The sequence below is a fragment of the Eulemur rufifrons genome, chromosome 2 (genome assembly GCF_041146395.1).
Source record: "Eulemur rufifrons isolate Redbay chromosome 2, OSU_ERuf_1, whole genome shotgun sequence".
Lineage (NCBI taxonomy): Eukaryota > Metazoa > Chordata > Mammalia > Primates > Lemuridae > Eulemur > Eulemur rufifrons.
The window spans coordinates 123,353,167-123,380,600 of record NC_090984.1 but is presented as its reverse complement, the minus strand read 5'-3'; the positions used below and the strand labels follow the sequence as shown (position 1 = coordinate 123,380,600).

Sequence of the window (27,434 nt, the reverse complement as noted above, 5' to 3'; positions counted from 1 at the left end):
AAACACTCGGCCGTCGGGGCTCGGCTCACACATCTCGGAAATCACGACACCCTTCTGGCTCTCTCTGCTCCGGAATTTGCTGCCACCTCCTGGGCCTCCCTTGATCCCTCTGGACACCCCGGGACAACTCTTTACCACCTGGATGTCTCCATAGGACAAGGTGCCATTTCCTGATTTTTAACTTACTCTACTAAGACCTGTTCACTGCAGAACACCCGGAGTGAGTGGGCACCTCAGGAGGCGGCCCAGCCCCCACTGCTGAGGGCAGGGGAGCTCCGTGCTCCCGTCTGTGGCCCGAGCTCCTCCTCTCAGAGCCCGGCTACCAGGGCCTGGCCCAGCAGACTCAGAAACGCCCTGTGGCGCTCTGACCGTGTCTGCAGCACGAACTATTTCTCTTCTGGTCTTTAAGCATGAGCTGAAACAGGAATTGGGGTTTCTTGACCTTCCACTTCTAAGCCAACCCCTACCTAGACGCCATCTCCCTAAGTGGTTTCCTAAAACGTTTAAACACTGAAATATTTATCTCGGGCATCAATAACATTATTTTTTGGAAGTCTCCCTTCAAGCAGCAAAACCCAACTCTACATTCAGGTCCAGAGAGAAATCAACAGTGCGCGCGTGTGTCAGAGTATGCACGTGGGCAGACGTGGGCTTACTCGCAGGCGTGTCTTCGTTCCAGAGGTACGGCACGGTCTGCTCTGGGGAGCTGCTGTCCAGCCAGATGCCAAATTGCTGCGGAGAAAACGGGGGGAGCCCTGAGCAGGCCGGGCTGAGACAGGTATAACACACGTGTGACGTGAGAGCACAGACAACACTCCGGGTTCTACATCACATGCAATTCCTCGTCGCCGATGTCCTGGGCTAAGGCCAGTGGTTTTCACTGGGAACACTCAAAAGAACAATTACCTCATCTGCTTGCACCTTTGCGATCAGATCTTTAAATGCAGGAAGACAGCTCAGCCGCACAACTGCTTCTGCCTGCTCCACAGTCAAGCCCTGGATTTTGGGGGTCGAGCCAGCACTCAGCACGATCTCCTTCCCCCTCAAGAAGTGCTGGAATTCGGCATCGTAGGTGGGCTCCCTGGAAAGGATGCAACAGCTTAGCAAGGGTGTCTCACTTTCACTTTCACCGTCACTGAATCAAGTCACGATTTAAACAAAAGAACGTGTTCCAGCATACGGCGCTAGTGTGCGCCCTGCACGAGGACAACGTCCTGCAGAGAGAACAGGGCGGCGACCTTACCCCACGGTGCCCTTCAGCTTGATTCTCGCCAGCAGCATGGCAAAGGTGATGTGGTCCTGGTGCAACATGCCTCTAGCCACCCGGTTAAACGCCACCTGGGACACAAGCAGGGGAAACGCTGCTGTTCCTGGGAAAATACGCTGCCCCGTCCGTCCCAAAAAGCAGCGAGTGCTGCGCCCTCTACCTGGAAGAGGTCCTTGGTGATGATGGAGAGGCGCTGCGTGTGGTCAGTGACACCCTTCAGATTCGGGTTCTCGTACAGGACGTTGTGATAGATGTCCAGGAAGAACTGCAGGGAGTACTGGTACAGGAAGTGTATCTGCAAGGCAGCAGTGGGTGGCGTCAGGCAACGGACCCGGGCACCCCAGTAATAGCGAGCCGCGAACCGCTGCCGCAGCCCAGGGCGCCCACCTGCTTGAGGGACTCCATGGTGAAGTAGATGCTGCTGCAGGCGGTGGACAGCGGGAGGTACTGCTGGGACACGGTCTCCACTTCCTGCATGACGATGTCTGTCTCCTCCACTTTCCTGGTGACCTCGGCAGCCTCTCTCTTCAGGTTCTCCAGTGTCGTTATGATCGTGTCATCATCCAAAATGCGTCCTTTCACCTCGTTCAGAGCTTGCAGCAGGGATTTCTCTAGCTGACGTAAACGTAGCTGAAATTCCCCTTAAATGAACACAACATGCGGAGTTTGCTGTGATACTGACCTTCCTTCAAAAGGCAAGCTCTCTGAAGTGTCTGCCATAAACCAGGACCATCTCAGTCCCCCAGACCTTCAGCCTCCTAACCTGCACCAAGCACCTAAAATCCACAGACCCAGAACTGTACCTTGAAGTTTGAGAAGATCGGACCGTTTTTCGTCCACGTCGGGTCTTTCTGCTTTAAGTACTTCATTCAGACACTGGCTTTGTAAACTGCTCCGGGTGACTGTGAAGTTCACAAAAGTAACTCGGGAACAGAGATCCGGTGGGAACTCAACCTGCCAAAACAGAGAACAGTCTGTTTTGTTAATTCAGCTGCAAAACCAGATCCTGCCACATTTCCCTGTGGGACGTGTCCCATTCCTTACAGTTGGATCCCGGGTGGACAAGAAGATGACAAACGATGGCGACAGGTCTATGTCCTGGTCACCAAGGGTGATCAGCACTCTCCCTCCTGTTCGCCGAACTTCACGGTTCAGTACTGGGTTCAAAACTGGATCGTAGCTTTCCACATCCTGTATGACACATGAGTGCAACTTCATGGTTAGGGTTTTCCAGCATTTACTTTCACCCAAAGAGTGTGTTGCTGTCCTACTCTAGATACACACACCCAGGAGCCACCTGGCCATTTACACCTGCACTGTCCAATATGGCAGCCACCAGCTACATGTGCCTACTTGAACTTAATTAGAATAAAATCCAGTTCTTAGTCACACTAGCGACAGGAAATGCTCAATGGCCACATGTGGCCAGTGGCTACCACAATGGACAACGCAGGTCATAAGACAGTCCTACCTTTGCAGAAAGTTCTACTGGATAGTGCTGAGTTAGACTCTTTAATTAGAATTTTAAATGCAAATATGGATTTTGTTGAATTTATTTCTTCTAAAACAATCTCAAAGCTTTATTCTTGTTCTGATATCAAAGTCTTAGAAATTTCAAAAGTTATCAGTGTTTGGATTATGTAACTTAGTTTTATTTCACATCCACTGTGTTTGAAAAAAACGAAATGCAACCTTAAAAGGAATTCCCTCTTGGACAGTGTTTGAAGAATCCAAAGGGAAACACAAACCTGGACCAGAAGCGGGTTACCGAATCTCAGTGCACTCTCTAAATTCTTCCTGAAAGCATCATCCAGGAAGCTGGTCCGTGTGATCTTACGGTCCTTGTACTCATTCATGATGAACTCTGTGGCCTGGCCAGACGGGTCAATGATCAGCGGATACCTGAGGATGAGGCCACAGAGAGCAGGTTACATATCCAACAGGGAGGGCAGAAGCAGATGGTTAGCAAGGTGGCTCGTGAGACAGATGGAAAGGCTAAGACAGCCACCGGAGCGTGGTTTCCAGAGACATTTCCAGACCTACCAATGAAGACAAACAGGACCTAGATGCTTAGTGTTCACACCAAGTCATCTTTGTGAAGAGCTACCGGAATGAGAAGGTAACCTGGGTCACATACTTTGCAATGTAGGCCACAGTTAAACATCCTTTCCCCTCTGGGAACGGTGTTCTCTCTTACAGCACCCTATACGTGCTTTTCTCTACCTGCCAAACACGTGACATTAGAATTACGTTCCGTGCATCATGGCCCTCCTAGACAGCTAACTCCTAGCGAGCCGTGCTGACACCAATGACACAGCAGCGTCAGGAGCTAACATCATAAAGAGTTTAAATTGCCAGGGACCTTGTCAAATTATAGACACTATCTCATTTAATCCTCACAATAGCCCTGTGAGACAGGTACTGTTATCAAATACATTTTACGAATGAGAAAACAAAGGCAACAAGGAGGCTACTGCGATTAGTTCAGGGTCTAGCCAATTAGTTTTTTTTTTTTAAAAGAAAAAAACAAAACAAATAAACAAACAAACAAAAAAAACAGGTTAACAGAACACACAAGCTTCTAAAAGATTCAAAAGCCATAAAAGGGTACGTGGAGAGAAGAACCACCTTGCCCCTGCCTGCCTGACCCCATTCTTTGGTCACTGAAGTCCCTTCCCTGGGTGACTACTGTCACCAGTTTCCAGTGTATCTTAGAGAGGACAGGTGTTCACTGGGTGTCTGGGGTCCGCAGCCGCCCCCTGCAGTCCAGCTCTACTCCAATGTCCTGCATCTGCAGAGACGACCCAGTGCCCTCTGTTAACTGGCCCCTAATGGGGGACATGGGAGTTATTCCCAGTCTTCTGCTGGTGCACGTTTCATCTTGGACTCGCCATTTTCACGCATGCCAGGCTGCTGTTGATTACACACCTAGAGGTGGAACTCCTAGATTAAAGGGAGTGTCTTTTTAGTTTAGACAAGTCCAGCCCTGCACACAGACTGTACCTATCGATCAATATTCTCATCGGTACCGTCTGATGGGACACTGAGGCCCTTCAGTCCGGGCGTGACACTAAGGGTTTCCTCATAAACTTCAAACAGCACCTGGCAGAGTCTTCACCATCTTTTATGTCCCTAAGACAGTGGTATACACAAGCGCTTGATAAAGGTTTCAAGATGTTTAGATGAACTTAGAAAGAAATCTGAGAATATGTTTTAAAAAAGAGAGAAAAGAACAAAGCACCCCAGGGTGCCGGGATGGAGAGCGCTATGGAGGAGGCCCAGCCCTAGAGCGCAAGGTGCCGCCCTCGAGCATGGCCGGTCCTGAGGGGGCCCCTCGGGTCTCGGCCTAGGCCCACCTTCACCGGAGGTCACGTCCCGTTTCTTATTCTGGCCCTCTTAGGCGGCAAGTCAGGTAGAAATTTCCCTTGACTAGCTAAGTATTTTCAGTTCTTGTAGTATTTTGAGACAGGACTGGTTTTCTAGGGGTTTTTTGTATTTTTTTTGGTTACAATACAACATGACATCCAAAGAGGACTGTTTTAACGTCCACCCCTACACACAAGCCTTCCTATCAATTTTGGAAGGTTGCAGCAAGAAGCATTCGCCGCAGAGCAACTCAGACAACTGAGAAGGACGAAGAGAACTGTGCACACCCAGCGCCGCAGACAGGCGCTGACCCGCGCGCTGCACGTCCACGCCCACTTCCTAGTTCTCTCTTCGAACCAAGGTGTTTTGAGAATAAAGACGGAAATCACCACACGTAAAAACGCCCCCCCACCTCTTCCTGGTGCCTGGCGCCCACCTGTTGAACCGTTTCAGCATGATCGCGTTTTCCGTGCAGAGGTCGTCGGCAGGCAGGGAGCTGGCTTGCCAGCGAAGGCGTTCGTCGGCGTTGGAGAGGTACTCCGTCCTCGCGATATCTGTGCGGAACTGAAAGGCAAGGCCGGTTAACTCTCCTCTTCTCCAGAAACACTGACGGAGACTGTTCTCAAGTTAGGACCTCGTGAAAGTTGACTAACATCAGTTTGGGTCACACAGCACATCGTCCTGGAGTTCCCAGCGGGTCGTTACCTGGATGTTGGCTTGCTGTAAGTGATGGGACCAGGTGGTGAACAGGTTCTGACGCATCTGCTGGTCAAAGTAACCTGCGTACGCAATAAATGCGGCTGACAAGAGACAGTCCCCTGCGATGGTGGACATCTGGTTTTTGAAAGTCTCACTTGTTTTCTCCCATCGTTCACGTTCGGCAGATAAACTCTTCAGAAGAGCAGTGCTCCGGTTTACCTAAAAGGAACATCAGACAGGATGCTCGGGATCAGCAGGTTGGACACCGCGAATCCGTTCGTCCACATCACACGCAGGGTTTTGGGTGAGCTAGAAACGTGGGCGAGTTGTTCACACCCCAAGGGATGAGACCCAGATCATGCGACATTAATGACCACACACATCTCAGGGTCTCATGGGGCAGAAGCTGAGATGAGTCACTTTCGGCCTTGAGGCATTTGCACGAGCAGAGAAACGGAAGTAGAAAGGCAGGCTCTGGGGTGGAAGGAATAGCAGGGTGAGCCCTGGAAGGAAGAGACACCAGTGGCAAAAGATAAAAGAGCCTGTCAGGAAGATTCGACACAAGAGTGTGGGCCTGAGCGAGCCCGACAGCAACGGAAGGACAGGAGACGCTGACACGGTGGCCCCCAAAGCGAGAACAAGCAGGTTTAGAGCTGACAGTGGGGGAAGGGGTAGGATTCACTGGCTTATTGACTGTCCAGCTACTATCGACCTATCCTAATTAACAGCACTCAATAGGCCGGGCGCGGTGGCTCACGCCTGTAATCCTAGCACTCTGGGAAGCCGAGGCGGGTGGATCGCTCGAGGTATACAAAAAATTAGCCAGGCATGGTGGCGCATGCCTGTAGTCCCAGCTACTTGGGAGGCTGAGGCAGTAGGATCGCTTAAGCCCAGGAGTTTGAGGTTGCTGTGAGCTAGACTGACACCACGGCACTCACTCTAGCCCGGGCAACAGAGTGAGACTCTGTCTCAAAAAAAAAAAAAAAAAAAAAAAAAACAGCACTCAATAAAAACTCAGTATTTAATATATTCTAGGAAAAAAAGTGATCAGGGCCCTAACAGACTTTAGAGAGCTAATTCACTGAGACCAACATGGTCCCTGCAGTCCATGTGAAAGTGTGTTCCTCTCCGCCAAATTAGGCCAAGAAGCACCTCGTATCGAGTGGCCCAGAGACAGGACTTGAGGGGAGCTGGCAGGACAGACTGCAGACTGTCTCTGACGACCTTACTTTTGCCTCGACAGCTGCCAGGTCTGCTTTGATGGCCTGGGCCTCTGAGATCAGGACGGCGTACTCCTCCTTGTAGCGGGCGATGCTGGCTTCCAGGTCGCGGATCATCTGCTCCACCTCGTTGGCCTTCTGCTGGTTGTCCTTGGCGTCATCCTCCAGCTTCTGCAGCTCGTTACGCAGGGGCTCCACGCGCTTCAACATGTCTGCGTAGTTAAGCTGGGAAGGGCAAGCCACAGCTGTTATTTAAAGGTGACAGGAACGAGGTCACCTTTTATAGGGGGCTCTCGGCCGTGCTCCTCACCTGTGCGATTGCCCATTTCACCATAGGGCCGCAAGCCAGGGACGCCCGATTGACAATTTCGTAATTGTAACTCGGGTTGGACATGTAGTTTTTCTTCATCTTCTCCCTTATGGCATCACTGCAAAGGAGTAATTACATTCTAAGCACACGCGGGACAAAAGTAAAGACGACTCAAGTGTAAAGGACTGGAGCCAGCGCCCGTCTTACTGCCCCAGTGGCCCCTGGGATGAGCCAGACTGACCCTCAGTTCTCAGGTCAAAGCTGAAAATGCTGCTCTCAACACTTGGACGATTTCTGTCAATTCCTGGCAACAATCTGGGGGTTTCACTTGCTCACCTGATCTCCTCGGCGGAGAAGTTGACGATGGTTGGGATGAAGTTCTCACGCATGATGATGGAGCGGATCTGCTTCCAGTCCGTGGTGCTCTCACCCAGCAGCAGGCAGATGGACTCCAGCGCCAGCTTCACGGCGGCAGGAGGGTTGGCCATGGACCGCACCTCCACCAGGTGCTGCTTCTTGATGGACTTCACAGCTGGGGGCAGCAGGGGCGGAAGAGGACAGAGCAAAGGGTGATGAGAGCAAACCCAACACACCACAAGCTCCAACTCCAACGACAGAAGGGACAGCTGCCCAGAAGAGCTAAGAAATGTGCTTTTTCTCTCTTAAACCCTGTGAAGTAGCATAAACAGCTGATCCTTTAAGTAACTACGAAGACCGTACAGTATACTACACCTAAACTGCAAGCATTTCCTAAAAGCAGGCTATTACCTTTAAAATGCCTAACAATCCTCATTAATTCCTTTATCCCATAAAGATTAAAAAATTAGTAAATGCAATTATGCATTTATTTTATACCATTTCAACAAAAAAATTCTGGATTTGCTACAATTTAGAAGTTGTCTGACAGGCTCGGTAAAAATGTGGAATTAACAGTTCTAACTTCTACAAACTGAAACATAGTTTCCTAGCCTGAAATTTTAGCAAAACACTTTTAACGTAATTACTTAGAAGGTGAGACCTACATGAAATTCTCATCCAAATCCAACTCTTAACAAAAATCTATAGCTTGGGGGGGTGCATTTTAACTCACCTAGTGACGTAACATAAAAACTGCAAATAATTGGGTTACATGGAACAAGTTAAACACCAGTGGGCAAGGAGAGTGCTCCTAGTCACTGCACAAACTGCAAACTAAAATAGGGCGCCAGCTGACGGCCCCATTTCTACAGCATTTCATAGGCACGTAAGGAACGGAAAAAGAGTGAGAAGTGACTGTTTTCAACACTTACATTAGTAACCACTGGCCACGGCCAGAACACTTAAATAATTACACGATGGTGACACTGAATACTTTTTGATACTTTCTGGTGACATTCAGGTCAGGGATTAATAAACAGCATACTGTGTTGCTGTTGATACTGATGTAATTATAAACATCCTTGAAAAATATGTTATTTGACATAAAGCTTATTTTGTTAATTTTCTCTTTTGAGAAGAGTTTTACCATGGTAAATATGACTAACTTTATAGGAACTTTGCTTTAAGAGATGGTAATTTGGGCCCGGCGTGGTGGCTCATGCCTGTAATCCTAGCACTTTGGGAGGCCGAGGTGAGTGGATCATTTGAGCTCAGGAGTTTGAGACCAGCCTGAGCAAGAGCGAGACTCCGTCTCTACTAAAAATAGAAAGAAATTAGCTGGACAACTAAAAAAATACATAGAAAAAATTAGCTGGGCGTGGTGGCACATGCCTGTAGTCCCAGAGACTTGGGAGGCTGAGGCAGGAGGATCACTTTAGCTCAGGAGTTTGAGGTTGCTGTGAGCTAATCTGACACCATGGCACTCTAGCCCAGGCAACAGAGTGAGACTCTGTCTCAAAAAAAGAGATCACAATTTTAAGTGTTTAGAGGAGGCTTCAGATGTTTACCAACAATGCTTCTGGAAACACAGGTAACCAGAACCTTTGAGGGAAGCCCACGTTCAGTCCCCTCGGCTCCCAGCAGTGATGCTGAGGGAGAGCGTCCTGGAAAGTGAAACCTCCGACAGCGCTTACGTACCATTCTGGGCCTCTATGACGGCAGGTTCCACCTTATCAAGATCTTCTTTGACACTCATTTGTTTATCTGCAATTACTTCCTGCTGCTTATGCAGCTGCTCCTGAATTTCCTGGCTCATGACCTAGAAAGGAAGGATGACTTAGGGATGGGTTAAGCACTGGTCAATTTGCTGAGTGAATCCTAAACAACAGTCTTCACTCTGCCAAGCCACGCACACGCGTGCACACACACATGCACACCCCGTTAAACCCTGACACCCATCACAAGTTAAATTTCCCACTGTCTCATTAGAGACTGAAAGTGCTCAGTCCACAGTTCCCCCAAATCAAAGAAAATACCTTCTTCTTTTCAGCCTCCTGTTGGTCTTTCACCATCTTTTTCAGCTTGTCGTTGGCTGCCGCGTTCTTTACCTCCAGCTCTTGGCTCTTTATCCTCAGGTCACGGCGCAGTTCTTCAACCTAAAGAGCAAAATCCACATTAGCAAACTAGAAACACGCAGAAATCACCTTGAAAGGGGGCCTCCCTCCCGTGAGGACGTGTGTACCCATGGTATACCTGGTCAACTGTCTCCTTGATCTTTCGGAGCCCGACGTTCAGGTGCATCTGCTGCTCCTCCAGCTCACTCCGCTTCTCGTGGAACAGGTTGGCGTAGTGGTTGATGAAGTCCAGGTAGTGGCGGGGCGTGATGGCCATCGTTCTGCCACCTCGCTTCGCCAGCCGAGCGTTAGCCTTTCAGAAAATACAGTTAAATCTTCTCACTCTCCAGGAAAATGCAGTCGAACCTCACAAAACTCTAACTGTTCTGCCTGGTAGACCACAGTGTGATGTGGAAGGAACCCAGCCCTCAAGATCCAGAACCCCTGAGCGGGGCCTTAAACACCATGAGCTCTCCAGACGCCCATGAGCCTCCACTCTTCTCTAAACCCTTAACCTTCTCTAACCTGAGCATGGTGATTATGCCAACCTCAGAGTGTACTTTATACAAAAAGGCTCTGCAAATTACTATGCAAATGTAACGAACGGTATGCCTGCTTCTGCCTTTTTTCCCCCTACTTTTTTTTTTTTTTGCTGCTGTTGTTGAAACAAGGTCTCACTCTGTCACCCCGGCTAGAGTGCAGTGTGTCATTATGGTTCACTGCAACCTCAAACTCCTGGGCTCAAGCGATTCTCCTGCCTCAGCCTCCCAAGTAGTTGGGAATACAGGCATGTACCACCAAACCCAGCTAATTTCTTTTTTTCTAGAAACAGGGTCTTGCTCTTGCTCAGGCTGGTCTTGAACTCCTGACTTCAAGCAATCCTCCTGCCTCAGACTCCCAGAGTGCTCGGATTACAGGTGTGAGCCACCAGGCCCAGCCTGCTTCTACCTTTTATTGCTTATTTTCAATGGAGAAGAAACAATATAAGCAAGAGAAGGGCAGGGAGGCTTTATGTGATAAACTGCTCTGGTTCTCTCTGGCTAGAAGGGAGACAGATGTCTGACGCAGGGCAACGGTCAGAGCAGCAAGGACACCGGGGCTGGACTGTATTCTGGGGGCAATGGAGACGGCCTGTAGGAGCAGTGGGTAACAGGACACCCCCAGGCTCCAAGTGAGTTTTATAAAGCATTTCTGGGAGGCAGGAGTAGACCAGACTCTCCTATTATTCCTATTACAAAGAATCCACAGCAAGGGTCAGCAAAATATGGCCATTAGGCCAGGCCCTGCCCACTGCATGTTTCTGTAATGAAGTTTCACTGACAACAGCCCCATCCATTTGCTCCTATGTGGTCTTTGGAGGTTTTGCACTACAATGGGAGGGCTAAATCGTTGTGCTAAGACCTTTCTGGTCTGCAAAGTTTAAAACATTCACTAGCTGATCCTTTAAAGAGAAAGTGTGCTGACCCCTAGTCTGTCAGGAGAGAACAAGGGTCTAAACACACAGCAGCAGTGGGAAGAGAAAGGCAGAGAAGATTGTTTTAAAGTAAAGCGTTAGTTTGGGTGTGGTGGCTCACACCTATAATCCCAGCACTTTGAGAGGCCAAGGCGGGAGGATGGCTTAAGGCCAGGAGTGTGAGACCAGCCTGAGCAATATAGTGAGACCCCATCTCTACAAAAAATAAAAAAAGTAGCTGGGCGTGGCGGCACATGTCTGTAGTCCCAGCTACTCAGGAGGCTGAGGCAGGAGGATGGCTTGAGCCCAGGAGTGTGAGGTTGTAGCGAACTATGATAACACCACTGCACTGTAGCCTGGGCAACACAGCAAGACCCTGCCTCAAAAAAAAAGAAGGGGGGGGGAGTTTATAGATGGCTCCAAAATCTGCAGGCTGGTGATAAGGATGAGATGTCATTAAGTATTAAAAACGTAAGAAAACCAGTGAGAAATAGGTATTTTCTTTACAGTAATGGTACAGTGTCAAATATAAAGTCCCCTAAAGTCTATTTTTATATCAATTTTTTTTAACATTAGCATTTTGGTTAGTTTTTATTTTTTACATATCGATCTAAAAACTGAACATACCTGGTGAAGAGTCTGATGAACAAACACACAGCTGTTTACAATAGCTTCCCGGTGTGACGGTGGCTGTGGCAGTTTATCATACACCACTGGCATGTAATCAGGCACGATATAATTTGGCTTCTCCAGGTCCATTTTACTTGTGAATTCTTTGCCAACTTGATACAGTGCTTCAGTGGACCAGTCACCAAACCAATTCAACACGCACCTGAAAATGATGCCACATTTTAGATCAGCTACCAAGAGCAGGGCTTGCCCCTCGGGAAGACACCGACTGTTCTGACCCACAGCCGAGCAGAGGTCAGGGTACCTGTTGAAAAGCGCTGGCGAAGTGGCCGCCCGGTCCTTGAGCCCCTCCGAGGACGGGTTCATGGTGAACACGACATGGAGGTTGCGGATGACCTGGCTGGTGAACCACTTGTAGAGCTCCTCGTGGGAGTCCAGCATTAGGCCCTCCTTCTGGGCCCCTTCTTTACACTGGGTCATCAGGGTGGCATACTCATCTCCTTCGAAGAGACCGGGGACCTGGGGAAACAGCGTGTCGCTGTGATTTGCTGGTCCTGCTATAACATGTAACAGGATGCAACATGTCACTTACTTACCTCTCCGTTGGCCAGAAGGGTGTTCATTCGCTCCAGGAATCCAGAATCTAATACGTTGGATTCATCCATTATAAATGCTATCTTTTCGTTTTTACAGCCAGAACGTCTCAATACTGTCCGAAGATCTTCATCAAAGTCTTCCCCTGTGTACTTTCTGTGGACCTACAGAAGCAGTTGGCAAGTTAGGTCCATTCTCATCAATGAGCTCTGTGCACATCAAGAACCCACTGCTGGGATTATGCGGCTACTGACAAGACCCACCTTAATCTGGTAGACGCTCAAACCGTTCATCCAGGCAACGAACCGAGACAGGGTAGTTTTTCCTGCTCCACTAACACCGATCAGAAGTAAGTGGCCTTGAGGTTGGCGGAATATCCTGAAATGTTACCAGAACTGATAAATGTTAAGGCCTATATGCCTCACTCCCCCTTTGACACTCATGTCGTAACTTTTTTAGGATTACATCTATAACATTTCAAATCTGTTTTAATTTGAATTTATATATTAACTATTTGCTGAGCAATTGTTGCTTGCCAGATCTAGTGCAGATGCAAAGGTCAGTTAGACACAGTCCTGCCCTCCAGACCAGGGGTCCCCAACCTATAGTGAGTTGTGTAATTATTTCACTATATATTATAATGTGATAATAACAGAAATAAAGTACACAATAAATGTAATGTGCTTGAATCATCCTGAAACCATCTCCCCTTTCCCAGTCTGTGGAAATATTGTCTTCCATGAAAATGGTCCCTGGTGCCAAAAAGGTTGGGGACCACTGCTGCAGACTCTCAGATGAAAAGAGATGAACCCAATTCTAGTAGCGCTGTAATCATGGCAGGCAGGCAGTGCTGAGGGAGGAAAAGTGGTTTTGCTTGGGATAAAAGCTTAGGACAGTTACGCTGAACTTAGGAAGAAGAGAAGGGGGAAGCTGCTTGGTGGACAAGACTGACGTGGAAGAGCAGGACAGCACGAGGCCAGCGGGACCTGTGCACACTGGCTGTAACCATAGAAAGCCCACCTGTCAATCCTGAGCACGTGATCTAGGACTTCATTGAATAGGACCAGAGGAACGTCAAGTTCTTCTTCATAGAAGACTTTCAGCCTAGCTTTGACATAATCTCTTAACTCTTCTTGGTCTACTGGGATGTAATCCTATAGAAAAAGAGTAGTACTCAAATTACTTAGAAAAATCACCTTAGTTATTAGACCAAACACAACTGCATTTCCATATACCATGAACTGTTGAAAAATGCAACAAAAAAGAGATACCATTGACAACATAGCAATAAAAATATGAATTAACTAGGAATGGATCTAAAAGCATGAAAAGCCCTTATAGAGAAAACTGGCTGGAAATCCACTGCTCTTGGAGCAACCCTCAGACGGAAACGAGAACCACAGCAGCTGGCGGCCACATGCCTGGGAGTTTCTGCCCTAAACCATCCTCGACTGCAAACGCTTAGTGCATCACTGTAGTAACCACAGCCACATTCATAGCACACGGGGCAAAGATTCTTTTGCTTAGAAGATAACCCTACCCGAAAGGATAGAAGGAAAGGAAATATTTCTGAAACAATGCAGGCCTGTTACCTTTGACAACCAGTTGCTGTACAAGATGGGCCGGCTCATTGCTTTCTCTTTGTCTATGTTGGGAAAGTGCTTCAGAGCAACCATGTCGATATTTTCGTCAGTCCAACGCCTCTCCTCATCCTCCACAAGTCTATTGGGAGAGAGCGGCACGCGTTAGGGTGAACAGAGGCCATGCGCAGAAAGCACCACGTTGGCGGGTGCTACGGGCTACGCCAAAGGCTGCAGTCGGTCTTTATCAGACATTCTCCTTTCTGCTAATGGAAGAACCTAAGAAGCTGAACTCATGACAGCTTAAGCAATCTGAAATTTTAATAATAAATACTAAAATCTCTCAGAACTATGGCACCATCACAATTAAAAAAACTCCTTTAAAATGTTTAATGATTTATCAAGCAGAAACTTAGAGGTTGAAAAAAAAAATGTTTAATGATTTAAAAAATGAAAATATGATATGCTAAATGGTAGGCAGAATAGTAAAAAGACAAACAACAAAAGAAAGAAAAAAGAATAAACTTAAGACTAAAAATAAAAAATGAAAATATAATTCTGGTTTCTAAGTTTGCTCAATGCAAATGCTCCAAATATTATGGGGGCATTAAGGGAACGGAAATAGGGAACTGCAACGTGTACAGTCTTGGAGGCGCGGGGCTTATAAAGAAAACCACAAACAGACGAGACCGCGACTGTCCCGAGAAGCCGACGGTGTGAACCAGCCGCTCCGCAGGCCACCGCGTGCAGGTCCACAAGGGCAGCTACGCGGCTCCTGAAGCCAACCTGAACTTATAAGCACAGCTGTGACTGGTACATTTGAATCCAAGCTGAATTTTCTCTCTGGTATTGGGGGAAATCTGTGAAAATTATAACGTGGCTCAATTTTTTTTTAACTAAAAAAGGGAGAGTAAAGGTAGCTCACAAAACCAAACACGAAAAAGTAGATACGGAATAAAAACAGGGCTGCTACGGCCAATGGGCTCCTCAGCCCGCCAAGCCTCACCCACCTCTGACAGCGGGCGGCTCCGTGAGGTGCCTCCGTGGAACCCAAGAACTCCAAGCTTGGTTTGAAAACCAGTGTTCTACAACTAGGCAATATTCCTTGACTCCTTGTATAGCATGTGCAAGAAAAGCTGCTGGAACAACTGGTCCAGAGACACAACTGCCAAACACACTAACTGCTATCAACCACCTAAACCTGCGACACTGAATGGCCAGAGGAGCCTGTCCTGTGGGGACCACGTTCTCTGTAGATGGGCCACCATGGGGAGCAGCACACTCCCACTCCCCAGGAGGGGGACACCTGCCCTGCCGTCACAGGCCTCCCCCTGCTGTTCTGAGTAACCCGGCTCGTGGGCAGAGCACTGCTCCAAGTAATCTGCCGCATTAAATAGTAAATCCGTGGAGATGTATTGTTCATTGAAGTCTGAAGTTAAAGCACACAAATTTAACTTCTCACTAACCTAAAAATGAGCCCCAAATACAATGAAGGACTGTAATACTAAAATAGGTGAAACTAAAAATATAACAAAAAGAAATAAAAAATGACACAGTAGGTGCTAGGAAAAGAATTTAATGTAAAACAAAGATTGTACTATTGTTCACTATAAAGAATGCAAGAAAACGGTCCTAATAAAAAAGGTCGATAATTTTCAAGATTCCTTCAGAGGTAAAAAGACTATTGTTTACTGTGAGACTGTGACTCAAACTACAGAACCTTCCACCACTGATGCTGATCACTCGGGCCCTAGCAAGTCTTTGCCTTATGTATTAGTTACTTAAGTAGAAAGCTCAAAACTTGCAGGGCAAGAATTGATACAAGTGGCCAAGAAATAAAAACCGAGTATGCCAGAGACACAGCCGCAAAGCCTTCGATGAGCATGGCGACTGAAGAGGAGGAGGGGGAGCGGTGGTTATGGGAACCGCACACCAGCTCCCTGCTGGAAGGAATTTTAATGCACCAGTGAACAGTGCTCTGATGAGGCTATCACCGGTGGCTACCTGTGCTGTCCTACTGGACAGTGAGGAGGTCTATTGAAGTGCTGCGCACAAGTAACCAGACGGTGGCGGGCAATCCCAGCACACTGCGGCCCTGTGGCATTGCGGGTGGCTGTGATCAACGTCAAGACGCGAGGCTGCCTCACCGTCTCCACTCCCGTCCACCACCAGCGTGGCCTGGCTCAAATCTGGGCAGCCCAGCCCTGCACAGACCCTCGCTGGGAGGGCTGCAAGATCTGAGTGAATGTGACTGACTGGACGCGGCTTCCCTTACCTATCTTGGAAGAGACGGAGGGCTTCGTGTGCCCAGATGCGAATGAGGCCTTCAACAGGCAGAGTCTCCAGAGGTCTCAGCGCTTCAAAGATCCCTCTTACCCACCTCGTCATCTCACGGGGCGAATAGATATAGTGGGGTTGTGTGTCCTGAGTGAATCTCTCCTGCGGGAAAGGGGAAAACGGAAGTTACATGTATTAATAAGTAGCTTAAGACACAGAAAAGCTGTTAAGAGGTAAAATGCTGTAAAACATTTTTACATTATAGACAAAGAGTCCAGACCCTGGAATATTTGAGAATAAATTTGTAAACAAAGTTGGTGCCAAACGCAGTGGTCACGCCTATAATCCCAGCACTTTGGGAGGCTGAAGCAGGAGGACTGCTTGAGGCCAGGAGTTCAAGACCAGTCTGGGCAAGACAGTGAGACCCTGTCTCCACAAAAAGTAAAAAACAAAAAAAAAAACAAAAAACAAAAGCCAAGTGAGGTGGCTCAATGTCTGTTATCCTAGCACTGTGGGAGGCCAAGGCAGGAGGATCACTTGAGCTCAGAAATTCGAGATCAACCTGAACAAGAGCGAGATCCCATCTCTACTAAAAATAGAAAAAATTAGCTGAGCAACTAAAAACAGAAACAAATAAAACTAGCTGGGCGTGGTGGTGCATGCCTGTAGTCCTCACTGCTCTTGAGGCTGAGGCAGGAAGATGGCTTGAGCCCAGAAGTTTGAGGTTGCTGTGAGCTATAATGATGCCACTGCACTCAAGCTTGGGTGACAGAGCAAGACTCCTGTCTCAAAAAAAAAAAATCAAAAAAACAATGCTGGAACTAGACAACTGTCCAAACAGAGTTAGGGCCAAGCTGCTCATTTTATGCTGAAATATACTTTATTTAAAGAGTTAAATGTTTAGAACAACAAAACTACAAAAAATATCCTTCTGAAAATACTTAAAAACAAAAATTAAATACTGGAAAAAATATGTGCCATCTCTGACAGGCAAGCTCTCACAAAGCACAAAGAACATGGCAGATGTACCAACAGAAAAATCCGCAATTTTCTCTCAGTACTCCTTGTTCAAGGGCTAACTTTGCAGAGCAATGCAAATCAAAACTGCAAGAACCACTTCTCACCAAATAGGCAAAGATTCTTCTTTTAAATGAATATTTTTTAAATTGTTAAAGAGAGTACAGAGAAAGCGGCTGCCGGTGGGGGTGTGGCTGGTCCACGCATAGCGAGAGCAATTTCGCAAGCATGTAGCAATCACGTACGTTGCACAACAATAACTAGACACTGACATGTGAAAACTGTACATATCCTTTCAGAAACTGCAGAGTACAGTCCCATTTTCATAATGTATGGATAAGGTTATAGAATAGGGATAGCATGAACAAGCATGGAAACGTGAGCGGCTGTAGTACCTAGGTAGAAAAACGATTTCGATGACACACCTTGGAGAAAGTCCCTTAGCTCAACAAGAGCTCTGAATAAAGCCTGATCTTTTAATCAAGTTCTTCAATTACCGGAGGAAAACAATTTCTGGAGATGCGAAGAAGCTCTGTGTACCTGAGACATGGTATAGAACTCCACCATGGCAGCAGTGAGTGGCTCTGCGTACGTCCGGAGGGACGGAATGAGCCTCAGCATGGCCCGGTTGAAGGTGCCGTAGATCTGCGTTAGGGAGGCAGGTCCCGGGTAATCCACGTACACGACAGGCACGTGACGCAAGAACCTGTGCACAGACAGCCCAGCTCAGCACCTCTCCACCAACAGTGCCCCAGGCAGGGGCAGCGTGCCAGCAGACAGTCACCCTGGCCTGGGCCGGGACTGGAGGTCACTTCCTAACACTTACACAGGCTTGACCTCAAGCCAACTGAGATCACAACACACTGTGCTCAGGCTTGGCATCTGACACCCAACAGAAGACTCAAAACACTCGAAAAAGAATCAGGCAAGGATGGGAAAATGAACCAGACACAGTGGCTGATGCCTATGATCCCAGCACTGTGGGAGCCTGAGGTGGAAGGATCACTTGAGGCCAGGAGTTTGAGACTAAACTGGGCAACATACTGAGAACCCATCTCTACAAAAAATAAAAAAAATTAGCCGAGAATGGCGGCACGCCTGTAGTCCCAGCTACTTGGGAGGCTGAGGTGGGGGAATTGCTCGAGCCCAGAAGTTCAGGGTTACAGTGAGCTATGACTTCGCCACCACACTCCCGCCTGGATGACGGAGCGAGACCCGTCTCTAAAAAAAGTGGGAAAATAATTCAGGCTTATTTCAGCCTTATCTTGGCCCTACATACGGGTCTGGGGGAGTTCATTACTGCTCAAGAGGTCAATGCTTTTTAGTATGTTTCCCTATCATTACAACACAAGGACAAGTAACCCAGGAGGAACGCTATGATCAGCAGTATTTCGATACCTACATAATTACAGCCAAGATTCTGTTGTGCTCCACTAACAGCAGTCCTGGACCTGCGTGTACAGCCAGAGAGGTCTACACAGTGGCGTTACCTGTGTGAGAGAGGCTTCCTTCCAGGGTCGGTGGGGGGATTACAAGCCCCGACAAACTGGATTCTCTCCAGCTTCACCCACGTTTGATCTGAGGTGCGGTAAAAGCCTCCGTGCTCCACCATCTGCAGGAAAAGGCATGTAACACATTAGGAGCAAAATGTGAGCAAGAAATGCGTGGGGGAGGAAGGGGCCTTTTGGCTATAAACAAACCTGTCTGATGAAGGATATGACCCTCTGCGTCCCGTACTTATCCATATCTGGCAAGTTAATTTCGTCACAGAACAACACCAGCCACTTTCCAAGTTGAACAGGAGCCAAAACGACTCCGTTTGGTGTGCGCCTGTACTCACAATAGTGATCAAAAGTCTTCAGGAGGAGCTCTGGGGTGGTGGCACTTGAGAAGTTAAGACCCACCACCTTTGGAAGGGAAGACACAAAATGAAGTTGTAAGACCAATCCCGTATTTCAACATCTAAAGGTCTGCGTCCACCCCCCGGCCTCCTTACCTCCATGTCAGGCAGGGCCCGGAGGGCGCTGAAGAGCGTCATGGTCTTGCCAGACCCAGGGGGGCCGCATAAGACCAGGGGCTTGTGTTCGGCCAGCCAAGTGTACAAGAGAGCTTCGTGGCGGACTGTGTCCAGAGTCGGCACGACGACGTCAGGGGCTGCCACCTTGTGTGTCTCCACTTCAATCTGAGGCACCTTGGCCTGCCACGGGGACCACTCTCCACTGATGGATACCTGCACACAGTGTGAGGCACGAGTCACTCCGGGGCAGATGTGCCTCCTGTCTTACAAGGTTTGCCCACTTTAACACAAACCAGAACTTTCAAAATGAGAATGGATAAGTCAAATTAATCTGCATTCCTTGTTTCCATACAAAGCTAAAGGGATAAAGTCCTTACATGAAATGAAAAGACAAAGTCAAAGTCCACAGTCATGTTGCTCCAGAATGAATTAAACCAACATGGCAAGAATCAAGACACAAAGGCTGCGACCCACACACACTCACTTCATAGTCAATAATCGGTATGTTGGGGGCGGTGGGCAGTGGCACGGTCGTGATTCTTCTGATGTATTCACCCAGCTCTGCTCTCATTTTCAGCCGGCTGTCTCCAGACAAGGACCAGAGTATGGCATAAACCAGGTATCGCTATTAAAAGAAGAATTAAAATTTCATTTTTATAAAATTTCAACAAAAGACAGACATTCTGGCAGAGTGACCCTTGAAGACAGTAGTTCCTAGCATTCCTGGATCCCAGACACCCTCTCTGTACCTTCTCCAGCCCCTCACAAAAGCTTGGCCCTCGCCCAGGAAAGAGAACACACCCATGTGGGCCTGACACTGGGAGTTCACAGACCCCTGAGGCCATCTGGGGACCACCCCAGCGGTGAGCCCCGTGCCACCCCCTGACCTGAATGTAGCGCTCCAGCTGCTCGATCTGCATGGGGAAGTCGGGGTGGTTGGCGTTGTACTGCGCGACGTTGCGGCAGGCCTGGTGCAGCATGGAGAAGAGCGAGCCCAGGCAGCGCAGGCGCGTCAGGTCCATGATGTGCTCTAGCTGGAAGGCGTGCTCCAGGGCCTTGGTGACCAGCCCGTTGGACGTGAAGTACGGCTGCATGATCGTCGCCGCATCCCTTTGGATCTAGAAAAGGGAATGAGTGAAGCCCAACTATTATTTCAAAAAGCCAGGACAGTTTCACCTCTTCTAATCTAGCCACACAAGGGGGTCATGTGACCTTGGAAAAATAATTTTGGAAGAAGCTTCAATGACCAATCCTCATTCCTTCACTCTGGTGGTTCTCAAAAACCCTGCTTCCCAGAAACTTTGGTTTTCACCACCAAACGTGGAAAAGGATAGTCCTTCACCAGTTTGCAGAGGGGAAACAATGGAAAGAATTCTTTAAATTTCCCCAGGCATGTCTTTTAACTTTTGCAGCGGCTACTGCTGGGCTTCCTTACAGGCTGGTGGAAGACAACACTGATTACACAGGACCCTACTGAGTGCCCGGCTTGAGCAGAGAAGTGGTTAGTGGCCTCTCGTGGACAGCACCATGCCACCCACGTTCTTGTGCAACGGAACAGTCTGACCTCACTGCATGTGAACCACCGGGTCCCGCTGGGCAGTGGTGTGTGGCCCTGGTACCTGCAGCATTGGGGACGCGGCCTCTTCCCCCTCATCCTCTTTGCCCTTGCGCCGCCGCTGTGCCTCATCCTCCCCCTCGTCCAGCGGGATGCTGCGCAGCCGGGCCAGGAAGTTGTTGAAGATCATGTCGGTGCTCAGCACGTCCTCGCTGAACCAGACCATGCCGCAGCGCGACACCGTGGCCAGGGTCGCGTATTTCAAGTCCTGCACTTCAAACATTATTCGCACCTTGAAAGAAAACATAAGCACACTGAATAACGTAGGCTTGGGAGAAACATGGACAGAATTCTTTTACCTACACATACACTGAAAGGGTGATTTAAAATTTAATTTTTCTGGATTTCACTTAATTTTAAAAAATAAAAGTAGCTACAGTTCACATCACTACAATACCCACTGTCCTCTCTCACAAGAATCTGGACAGCAAAAATGTGTGTCATGGGGAGAAGAGTAGGCCAGACCACATAGTGTCACATCCCCACAATCAGAAGAGCTCTCGGGGGACAGAAGCAATAGTGCCCTTCGAGGGCACTATTGATGGTGGCAGTGAGCAGGCACTGGGTGCTCCTCACGGGCCGGGTGCTGTTCTGGTATCTCCCGGGCCTGCACCCACCCAGGTCTCACACAGCCCACCGAGCCGGGCACGTCACCTCCGCTTTACAGACGGGTAGCGGGTAGTAAGTGCCGGGGTGGGGTCCAGACCAGGTGTTCAGATTCCACAGCCTTAACCTTGGTGCTATAATTGCCTCACAGAGAGCTCAATTTCCTTGCGACAACAGTTAGAATCCAATGGGTAATCAGCTGTCAAAAAAGAACCTGACGAGTCTGAGTAAGTGCACACTTTCAGGCAGCATTAAGGACCTGAGGCTGGTTTCTGAAGCCACGACAGACACCAGTGCTGACCCTCCCTGAGAAAGGCTCACGTTCGTCACCTGCTCAGGTCAAGCTTGCTGTCATCCTTTCCCTCACACCCACATCTAGTCCATCAGCAAATCCCATCAACGCAACCTTTAAACTGCAGCCACAATGAGCCATTTCTCAGCACCTCTGCTGCTGCTGGCCCACCCGCCCCAGCCCCGAAGCTGGTGCCGGAGGACGGAGGTGGCCTCCTAGCCCGCCTCCTGGCTTCCGCCCTGCACTCTTCGTCCTCCAAACGACAGCCAGAGGGAGCTTTGTGGACAGAAATCAGGGTACGTCACTCCTGAGACTCTCCTATGGCTCCAGCCCTCACAACATCATCTAGGGCCCCTGACCTGGCCCCTTCCTCTCTGGTCTCTCCCTCGACTTTTTATCTCCAGTTCTCTCCACATCAGCCAACTGCCCCCTGCTCTCATGAACACCGGGCACCGCTGTCCCAGACTGGCTACTCCTGCTGTTTGTCCCTTCGCCTAGAATGCCTGGGAGTCGCCGGGACTTGCCCCTCATCCCCCTTGAGTCTCCACTCAAACGACCACCTTCTGGGGAAGCCCTTCTGGCATCCCAACCCCCACCCCTCACCAACACCTGATGGGTCTCTTCCAGGTTATTTTTTTCTCCTTAGCGCTAATCACCATTTCTCTTGTTTTTCCATCTTCCACATCAGACTGCGAACAAGCGCCACGAGAGCAAGGGCTCTGTCTATTTTGTTCATCTGCGTATTTCCAGCGTCTAGAACAGGATCTGGCTGAATGCAAATCCATGCCAGGCCTAACCATGTTCACCGAGCCGTTAGGTGGTGTGTTCGGGCCCCTGTATCAAGTCTCATTTCTCAAGGGACAGCCTTGAAAGCTCCATTCTAAATTCTTCAATTTGCCGGCTCCCAGACGTGTGATAACTTAGGAAACCCTAACTACAACCCTGCCTTACAGCGTTATAGGGAGGGTTAACTGATAATTATGGAGTGTGTTTAATACTCAATAAATGACAGAAAACCATTAATAAAACCTATTTAAGTATATCTCTTTAGCCACGGGAATGAAAAGCTGAGACCCTGCCTCTGAGAGTTCCTCACAAACGACCGCTGCTACGTGGAGCCCTCTGCAGGGCCGGCTTCGCCAGCACGTGTGTCTTACTTGGCCAGAACGGAGCGTTTAACCCACGAGACACAGAGTCAGGCTACTCACGTTGGGTGGAAGGCTGAGGCGCTCCCCGTTGGGCAGAGTCAGGAGCTTGTTGTCATCCAGTACCGAGTTCAGATTCTCAACCCACTCGGGATCCACATCGCCGTCGAAGACAATCCACTGGCGCTTCTGCAGCTCGCCTCTCACGTTGTCTATGATCCTGGTTTGGACGGATTTTAAAACAGCCGTTGACTACATCACGGTTTTAAGATTAAAAATGTTCACCCTGTAATGGCTTCTGAACTGACCTTTAGCTCGTTCAGACATTGGTTAGAAAAGTATCGTACACTCTGCTGCTGCCAGAGCAGATGCCTAAGCCCCACAGTCAGAATGAAACACTGATCAAAGCGGACATACTTTCTCAGCACATGCGTGAAGAGCCCGTCTGTCCATTCCCTGGTGTTGGGGTCCAGGGTTCCGTAGAGGTGATCTTTGCTGATGGCCTTGGGGTCGATGATATGGGCGACCCCTTCCACACCCTCGAGTCTCTCCAAAGCCTTGAGCAGGACGCGCCAGGCCATGCTCTTCCCACTCCCTGAGGGCCCCACCATCATCAGGCCGTGATTGATCTGGGTGATCTGATAGAGCTGGAGAACCTGCAGGCCCAACAGACCAGCAAAGGGACCGTCTCAGAGAAAGGACGGGGAAGGCTCTTGGCCACTTCTCGTGACAAAGAGAAAAAGTATGTTCTACGGATTCTTAAAGGCGAGTACTGGAACTCTCCAACTGGAGAGACGTTGCACAGGCCATATCTGAAACAAACATTTCTAAACTGCGGGGAGTTCTTTAATAAGTCAGGAGAGCTAGAGCCAGCAGAATAGGGGATACCCAGCAAACAGCCTCAATAAGGAGTCATCAGATCCCTCCAGGGACAAGAAGGGACCAAATGGGACACAGCTTGAATAAACTTTTTCTTAAATGAATCATACAGAGGAAGGAACGAAGCCAATATAGACTGTAAACCATGTACTGATTAACGATTTAGATTGTTTTTTTTTTTTTTTTTTCTGTTTCCTGTATTCTCATCCACGGCACTGTTTATTTTCTTTTTTTTTTTTTTTTTTTAACAGTATATCTTGTTAGATACAGTATGGCCTCATAATGTATACATTATTTCTTGTACAATGATATGAAATAATATGGGAAATATTCATGATAAATTATTTTTTTTTTTTTTGAGACAGAGTCTCACTCTGTTGCCCAGGCTAGAGTGAGTGCCGTGGCGTCAGCCTAGCTCACAGCAACCTCAAACTCCTGAGCTCAAGGGATCCTCCTGTCTCAGCCTCCCGAGTAGCTGGGACTACAGGCATGCGCCACCATGCCCGGCTAATTTTTTCTATATATATTTTTAGCTGTCCATATAATTTCTTTCTATTTTTAGTAGAGATGGGGTCTCGCTCTTGCTCAGGCTGGTCTCGAACTCCTGAGCTCAAACGATCCGCCCACCTCGGCCTCCCAGAGTGCTAGGATTACAGGCGTGAGCCACCGCGCCCGGCCCATGATAAATTATTAAGTGAACAGTGCAAGTTAAAAACAACAGTTTCATATTTTTTCCCCACCCCCCCTTTCCCGAGTCAGCACCTTCAAGTGTTACCACTCCCCAAACGGTGCGCAATGCACTCATTGTGTAGGCATACCCCCATCCCCTCCCCCACCCCCCACCTCAGTCTGATGTCCAATTGGTGTCGTTCCCAGATTTGTATTTAGGTGATGATCAGGGGCGATTTAGATTGTTAATCTGTGGTTCTGGAACCCGCATGAATGAGCTCCACTATAACCATGCCCCTAGCCACATTTTCAGAGAACCATCTACATCATGTAAGTAAAATCTTCAGGTAAGTTTTGCTACCGCTACCTTTTAAACAAAGGAAAGGTTCAAACAGGCCTTGGGCAAATCTTTGTAAACCACACGCTGCAGCTCCCTGGCCTTTGTGGGCAGTTTCACCAAACAGCCCACGGCCATCTTTACTGGGCGCGACGCCCGCAGGGTCTGTGAGGGCAGCAGCCAACACAACCACCCAGTTTACCTTTTCAACCCACATCCCGCCGACTTCTTCTCCATCACCGTACGTCAAGTACATCTCCTGACATACTTTCTTCAGCTCTTCTCGAAGGGCAGTCATCTCCCCCCGGTGATACTGGACCCCGGGGAACACATCTGACAGCAGGCTGAAGAGCAGCGGGATGTCCTCTGCCACCAGCTTCGGCACCATCGTCTCACAGACGCTCTGTATTAGAATCTACGGGGAGAGGACCGAGCTGCAGGGGGGGACCTTCCTGCCTCTCTCCGGGGGGCTCGAGCAGTAACCGGTAGTGAGCAAAAGGGTGTGGTCCACCCCTCGCCCCATCCGTGCACTCGACGTACTGGGTCAGTACCAGTCTCTTCCGGTCACCCCAGGAAGGGTAAACGCAACGAGAACTCGCAAGGCATGACTTCAATGTTGAAGAGGTAAATTTAAGCACTGCGAAAGGTCTGAGAGATCAAAAGAATGTCTATACGAACCTCTTGTTCAGGGAGATTTTCCGCAATTTCCCCTTCATCAACTGCTTCCCCTCGTTCTTCCTTCTCCCTCTTGATCTTCTGAATTCTCTCCCTCTTCACGTTGCCTGCACTTACCAGCACACTCTTCAAGGCCCGAAGGCCAAAGTCATAATGGCTCTGAGAAGAGAGCTGCTCATCACATAGTCTAGAAAAAAAAAAAAGGTTTCCTTTAAAAATAGTACATTTTAAGCAACAACAGTGTCAAGTGCTGAGAAATCATATGAATATTTTGAAAGATGTGTCATAATTACAGATAAAAATTTAAAGGTTAAATGGGCACATTTAACATATGCTAGAGGCTACTCACTTAAAGAACGGGACAATTTTGTTGGCAAGCACTTCGGCAGTTCGGAAGCCCTGCGAGTACAGCATGACCTGGGCAATTAACTGCCGGTCAGGCTTGGTCATGGCCAAGCTCCGGAAGAGCTTCTTCAAGTTGTCAGGAAGGTTGGACCTGCCTGCGTAGCCAGGGTTCATGGTGATAAAGATGGCCATGTCTGGGCTCACCTTGACTTGCTTGTTTAGCAGCTCACAAGTAATGGGGGCAGAGGCTGAAAATGAGATGATGGCATCAAAACTCACAATGTTTAAAAAACTATTCTACAATGTCTCTAAAATAACAGATAAAGCACCCATTCCCCTTGTTGGCTTCCTAAGCCCAAAGCTCGGGACTCCTAGGGAGCTGGAGCGAAGGCTTCCTAGAGGGGCTGCTCTCTGGCCTTTCCAAAGGGCCCAAAAGCCACACCTCCTTGGCCCAGGGGGACCATTCTCATGTGCACAAACGTGTCACAGGCCAAGCCATCAGAGGCAGGGGCCACTGCTCTATTTGTGCAGTTCGACACTGAATATCACAAGGGCAACTCAGGGCGGAGGTGCAGTCCAATAATGGCACAAAAATAAAAATGAATCAGTGTTGTGACTGGCTTCCATCATGAAAATCACCCTTCCCAGGATAAGCAAAAACAAAAACCAAAAAACCTTCAACCGCCTCTGAACTATTTCAGAACAAAGTGTATTTGTTCCATGAGAGAATACGGATCAGACACATATGGGGCTGCTTTCTTTGACACTCCTTCGGTTTGACTCAGGAGGTCTGGGGAATTCTCTTACATAAGACAAGTCACTACTACTGTGGAATACGAGGAAACGTTAAAAGTAATACTGCACACTTAAGACAGGTTTCACACCTATGCAATACTGATCTGTTTGTTCCTCCAACGCCTGGTCCTGTCCCCGCATGCCTAGAACCAGGTGACAAGGCAGGTGAGCACCCTCGGTGGCCCCGGAACAGCTACCCTATCGTGATAGAGGGCTCCTTCCCAAGGCCAGATGGCGGAACACCCTGGCCACACAGGGGCTGAGGACGCTGCTCTCTGATGACGCAGGAAGGCAGGTGGGTACCGAGGGCCCACACCAGCCGAAACCCTCGCTGTGTGGCAAAGGCTGTGGAGGGCACACGGCACGGGGAGCGCAGGGCTCTGTCCAGCTGCGGAAGGACTGCTGGGGCTCGTGGCTGCTCCAGGCGGCAGGATCCTGCATGGCGCTGCCCTTACTGAGGACTACGACTGCTGACGCAGCATTGCCCGGCCCCTGACCTGCAGTCTTGAACCACGACTCCCTACACTGCCTGCAACAGGGAGTCCTGTGAGCTAAATCCTTGCTTATTTCTACTCAAAGAGGCAGAAAATTAGCTCACGATGGAATCTCCCTCTACATTCTCTAAGTAATTTTTAAAGAGGAAGAGCAGTCTTACTTTTGTCATAGTTGGGGTTGGAATGCTCGCGCAGCGCTTCCTGTATGCACTGCACCTGCTGGGACACGGCAGACAGCATCCGCTCCTCCAGGCGGTTAAACTCGTCGAAGCAGCCCCACGCACCCACCTGGCAAAGCCCCACAAAGATACGTCCCATTGCCTGAAATGGAGAGGAAGAAAGACGCTAAAACCACCTGTTACGGACTCAACTGTGTCCCACCCCAAATTCCTACGTTGATGCCCTGACCCCCACAGGACTGCATCTGGAGCCTCAAGGGGGTAATTAAGGTCAATGGAGGTCACACAGACGGGGCCCTGATCCCACAGGACTGGTGCCCTTATAAGAGCAAGAGAGACTGGAGCGCTCTCTCCACACACACTCAGGAAAGGCCATGTGAGCACAAAGCAGCGTCTGTGACCAGGAAGAGAGACCTCACCAGAAACTGGACTCTGCTGGCACCTTAATCTTGACTTCCCAGCCTCTAGGACTGTGAGAAATTTTTTTTTTTTTTTTTTTTTT

At 48.9% G+C, this 27,434-nt stretch overlaps 1 protein-coding gene across 1 annotated transcript in view; it reads right to left on the bottom strand.

Moving 5' to 3' along the window:
• The window catches only part of DYNC1H1 (dynein cytoplasmic 1 heavy chain 1), a 68,715-nt gene that overhangs the window by 6,435 nt on the left and 34,846 nt on the right, over positions 1-27,434 (bottom strand). Inside the window, exons 29-64 of the mRNA XM_069489860.1 lie at positions 26,915-27,074; positions 25,469-25,712; positions 25,123-25,306; positions 24,647-24,859; positions 22,977-23,215; positions 22,623-22,779; positions 20,521-20,748; positions 19,789-20,019; positions 19,386-19,526; positions 18,881-19,114; positions 18,585-18,791; positions 18,375-18,496; positions 17,425-17,590; positions 15,866-16,029; positions 13,603-13,732; positions 13,031-13,164; positions 12,274-12,388; positions 12,013-12,174; positions 11,721-11,935; positions 11,414-11,618; positions 9,473-9,646; positions 9,256-9,375; positions 8,918-9,038; positions 7,199-7,394; positions 6,863-6,980; positions 6,562-6,777; positions 5,339-5,551; positions 5,070-5,197; positions 3,016-3,169; positions 2,312-2,458; positions 2,071-2,221; positions 1,655-1,908; positions 1,428-1,562; positions 1,244-1,338; positions 907-1,081; positions 657-732 (exon numbers count right to left, since the gene is read on the bottom strand). Coding sequence (XP_069345961.1) covers positions 657-732; positions 907-1,081; positions 1,244-1,338; positions 1,428-1,562; positions 1,655-1,908; positions 2,071-2,221; positions 2,312-2,458; positions 3,016-3,169; positions 5,070-5,197; positions 5,339-5,551; positions 6,562-6,777; positions 6,863-6,980; positions 7,199-7,394; positions 8,918-9,038; positions 9,256-9,375; positions 9,473-9,646; positions 11,414-11,618; positions 11,721-11,935; positions 12,013-12,174; positions 12,274-12,388; positions 13,031-13,164; positions 13,603-13,732; positions 15,866-16,029; positions 17,425-17,590; positions 18,375-18,496; positions 18,585-18,791; positions 18,881-19,114; positions 19,386-19,526; positions 19,789-20,019; positions 20,521-20,748; positions 22,623-22,779; positions 22,977-23,215; positions 24,647-24,859; positions 25,123-25,306; positions 25,469-25,712; positions 26,915-27,074 — 6,124 coding nt within the window. The remainder of the gene's footprint in view (positions 1-656; positions 733-906; positions 1,082-1,243; positions 1,339-1,427; positions 1,563-1,654; positions 1,909-2,070; positions 2,222-2,311; positions 2,459-3,015; positions 3,170-5,069; positions 5,198-5,338; positions 5,552-6,561; positions 6,778-6,862; positions 6,981-7,198; positions 7,395-8,917; positions 9,039-9,255; positions 9,376-9,472; positions 9,647-11,413; positions 11,619-11,720; positions 11,936-12,012; positions 12,175-12,273; positions 12,389-13,030; positions 13,165-13,602; positions 13,733-15,865; positions 16,030-17,424; positions 17,591-18,374; positions 18,497-18,584; positions 18,792-18,880; positions 19,115-19,385; positions 19,527-19,788; positions 20,020-20,520; positions 20,749-22,622; positions 22,780-22,976; positions 23,216-24,646; positions 24,860-25,122; positions 25,307-25,468; positions 25,713-26,914; positions 27,075-27,434) is intronic.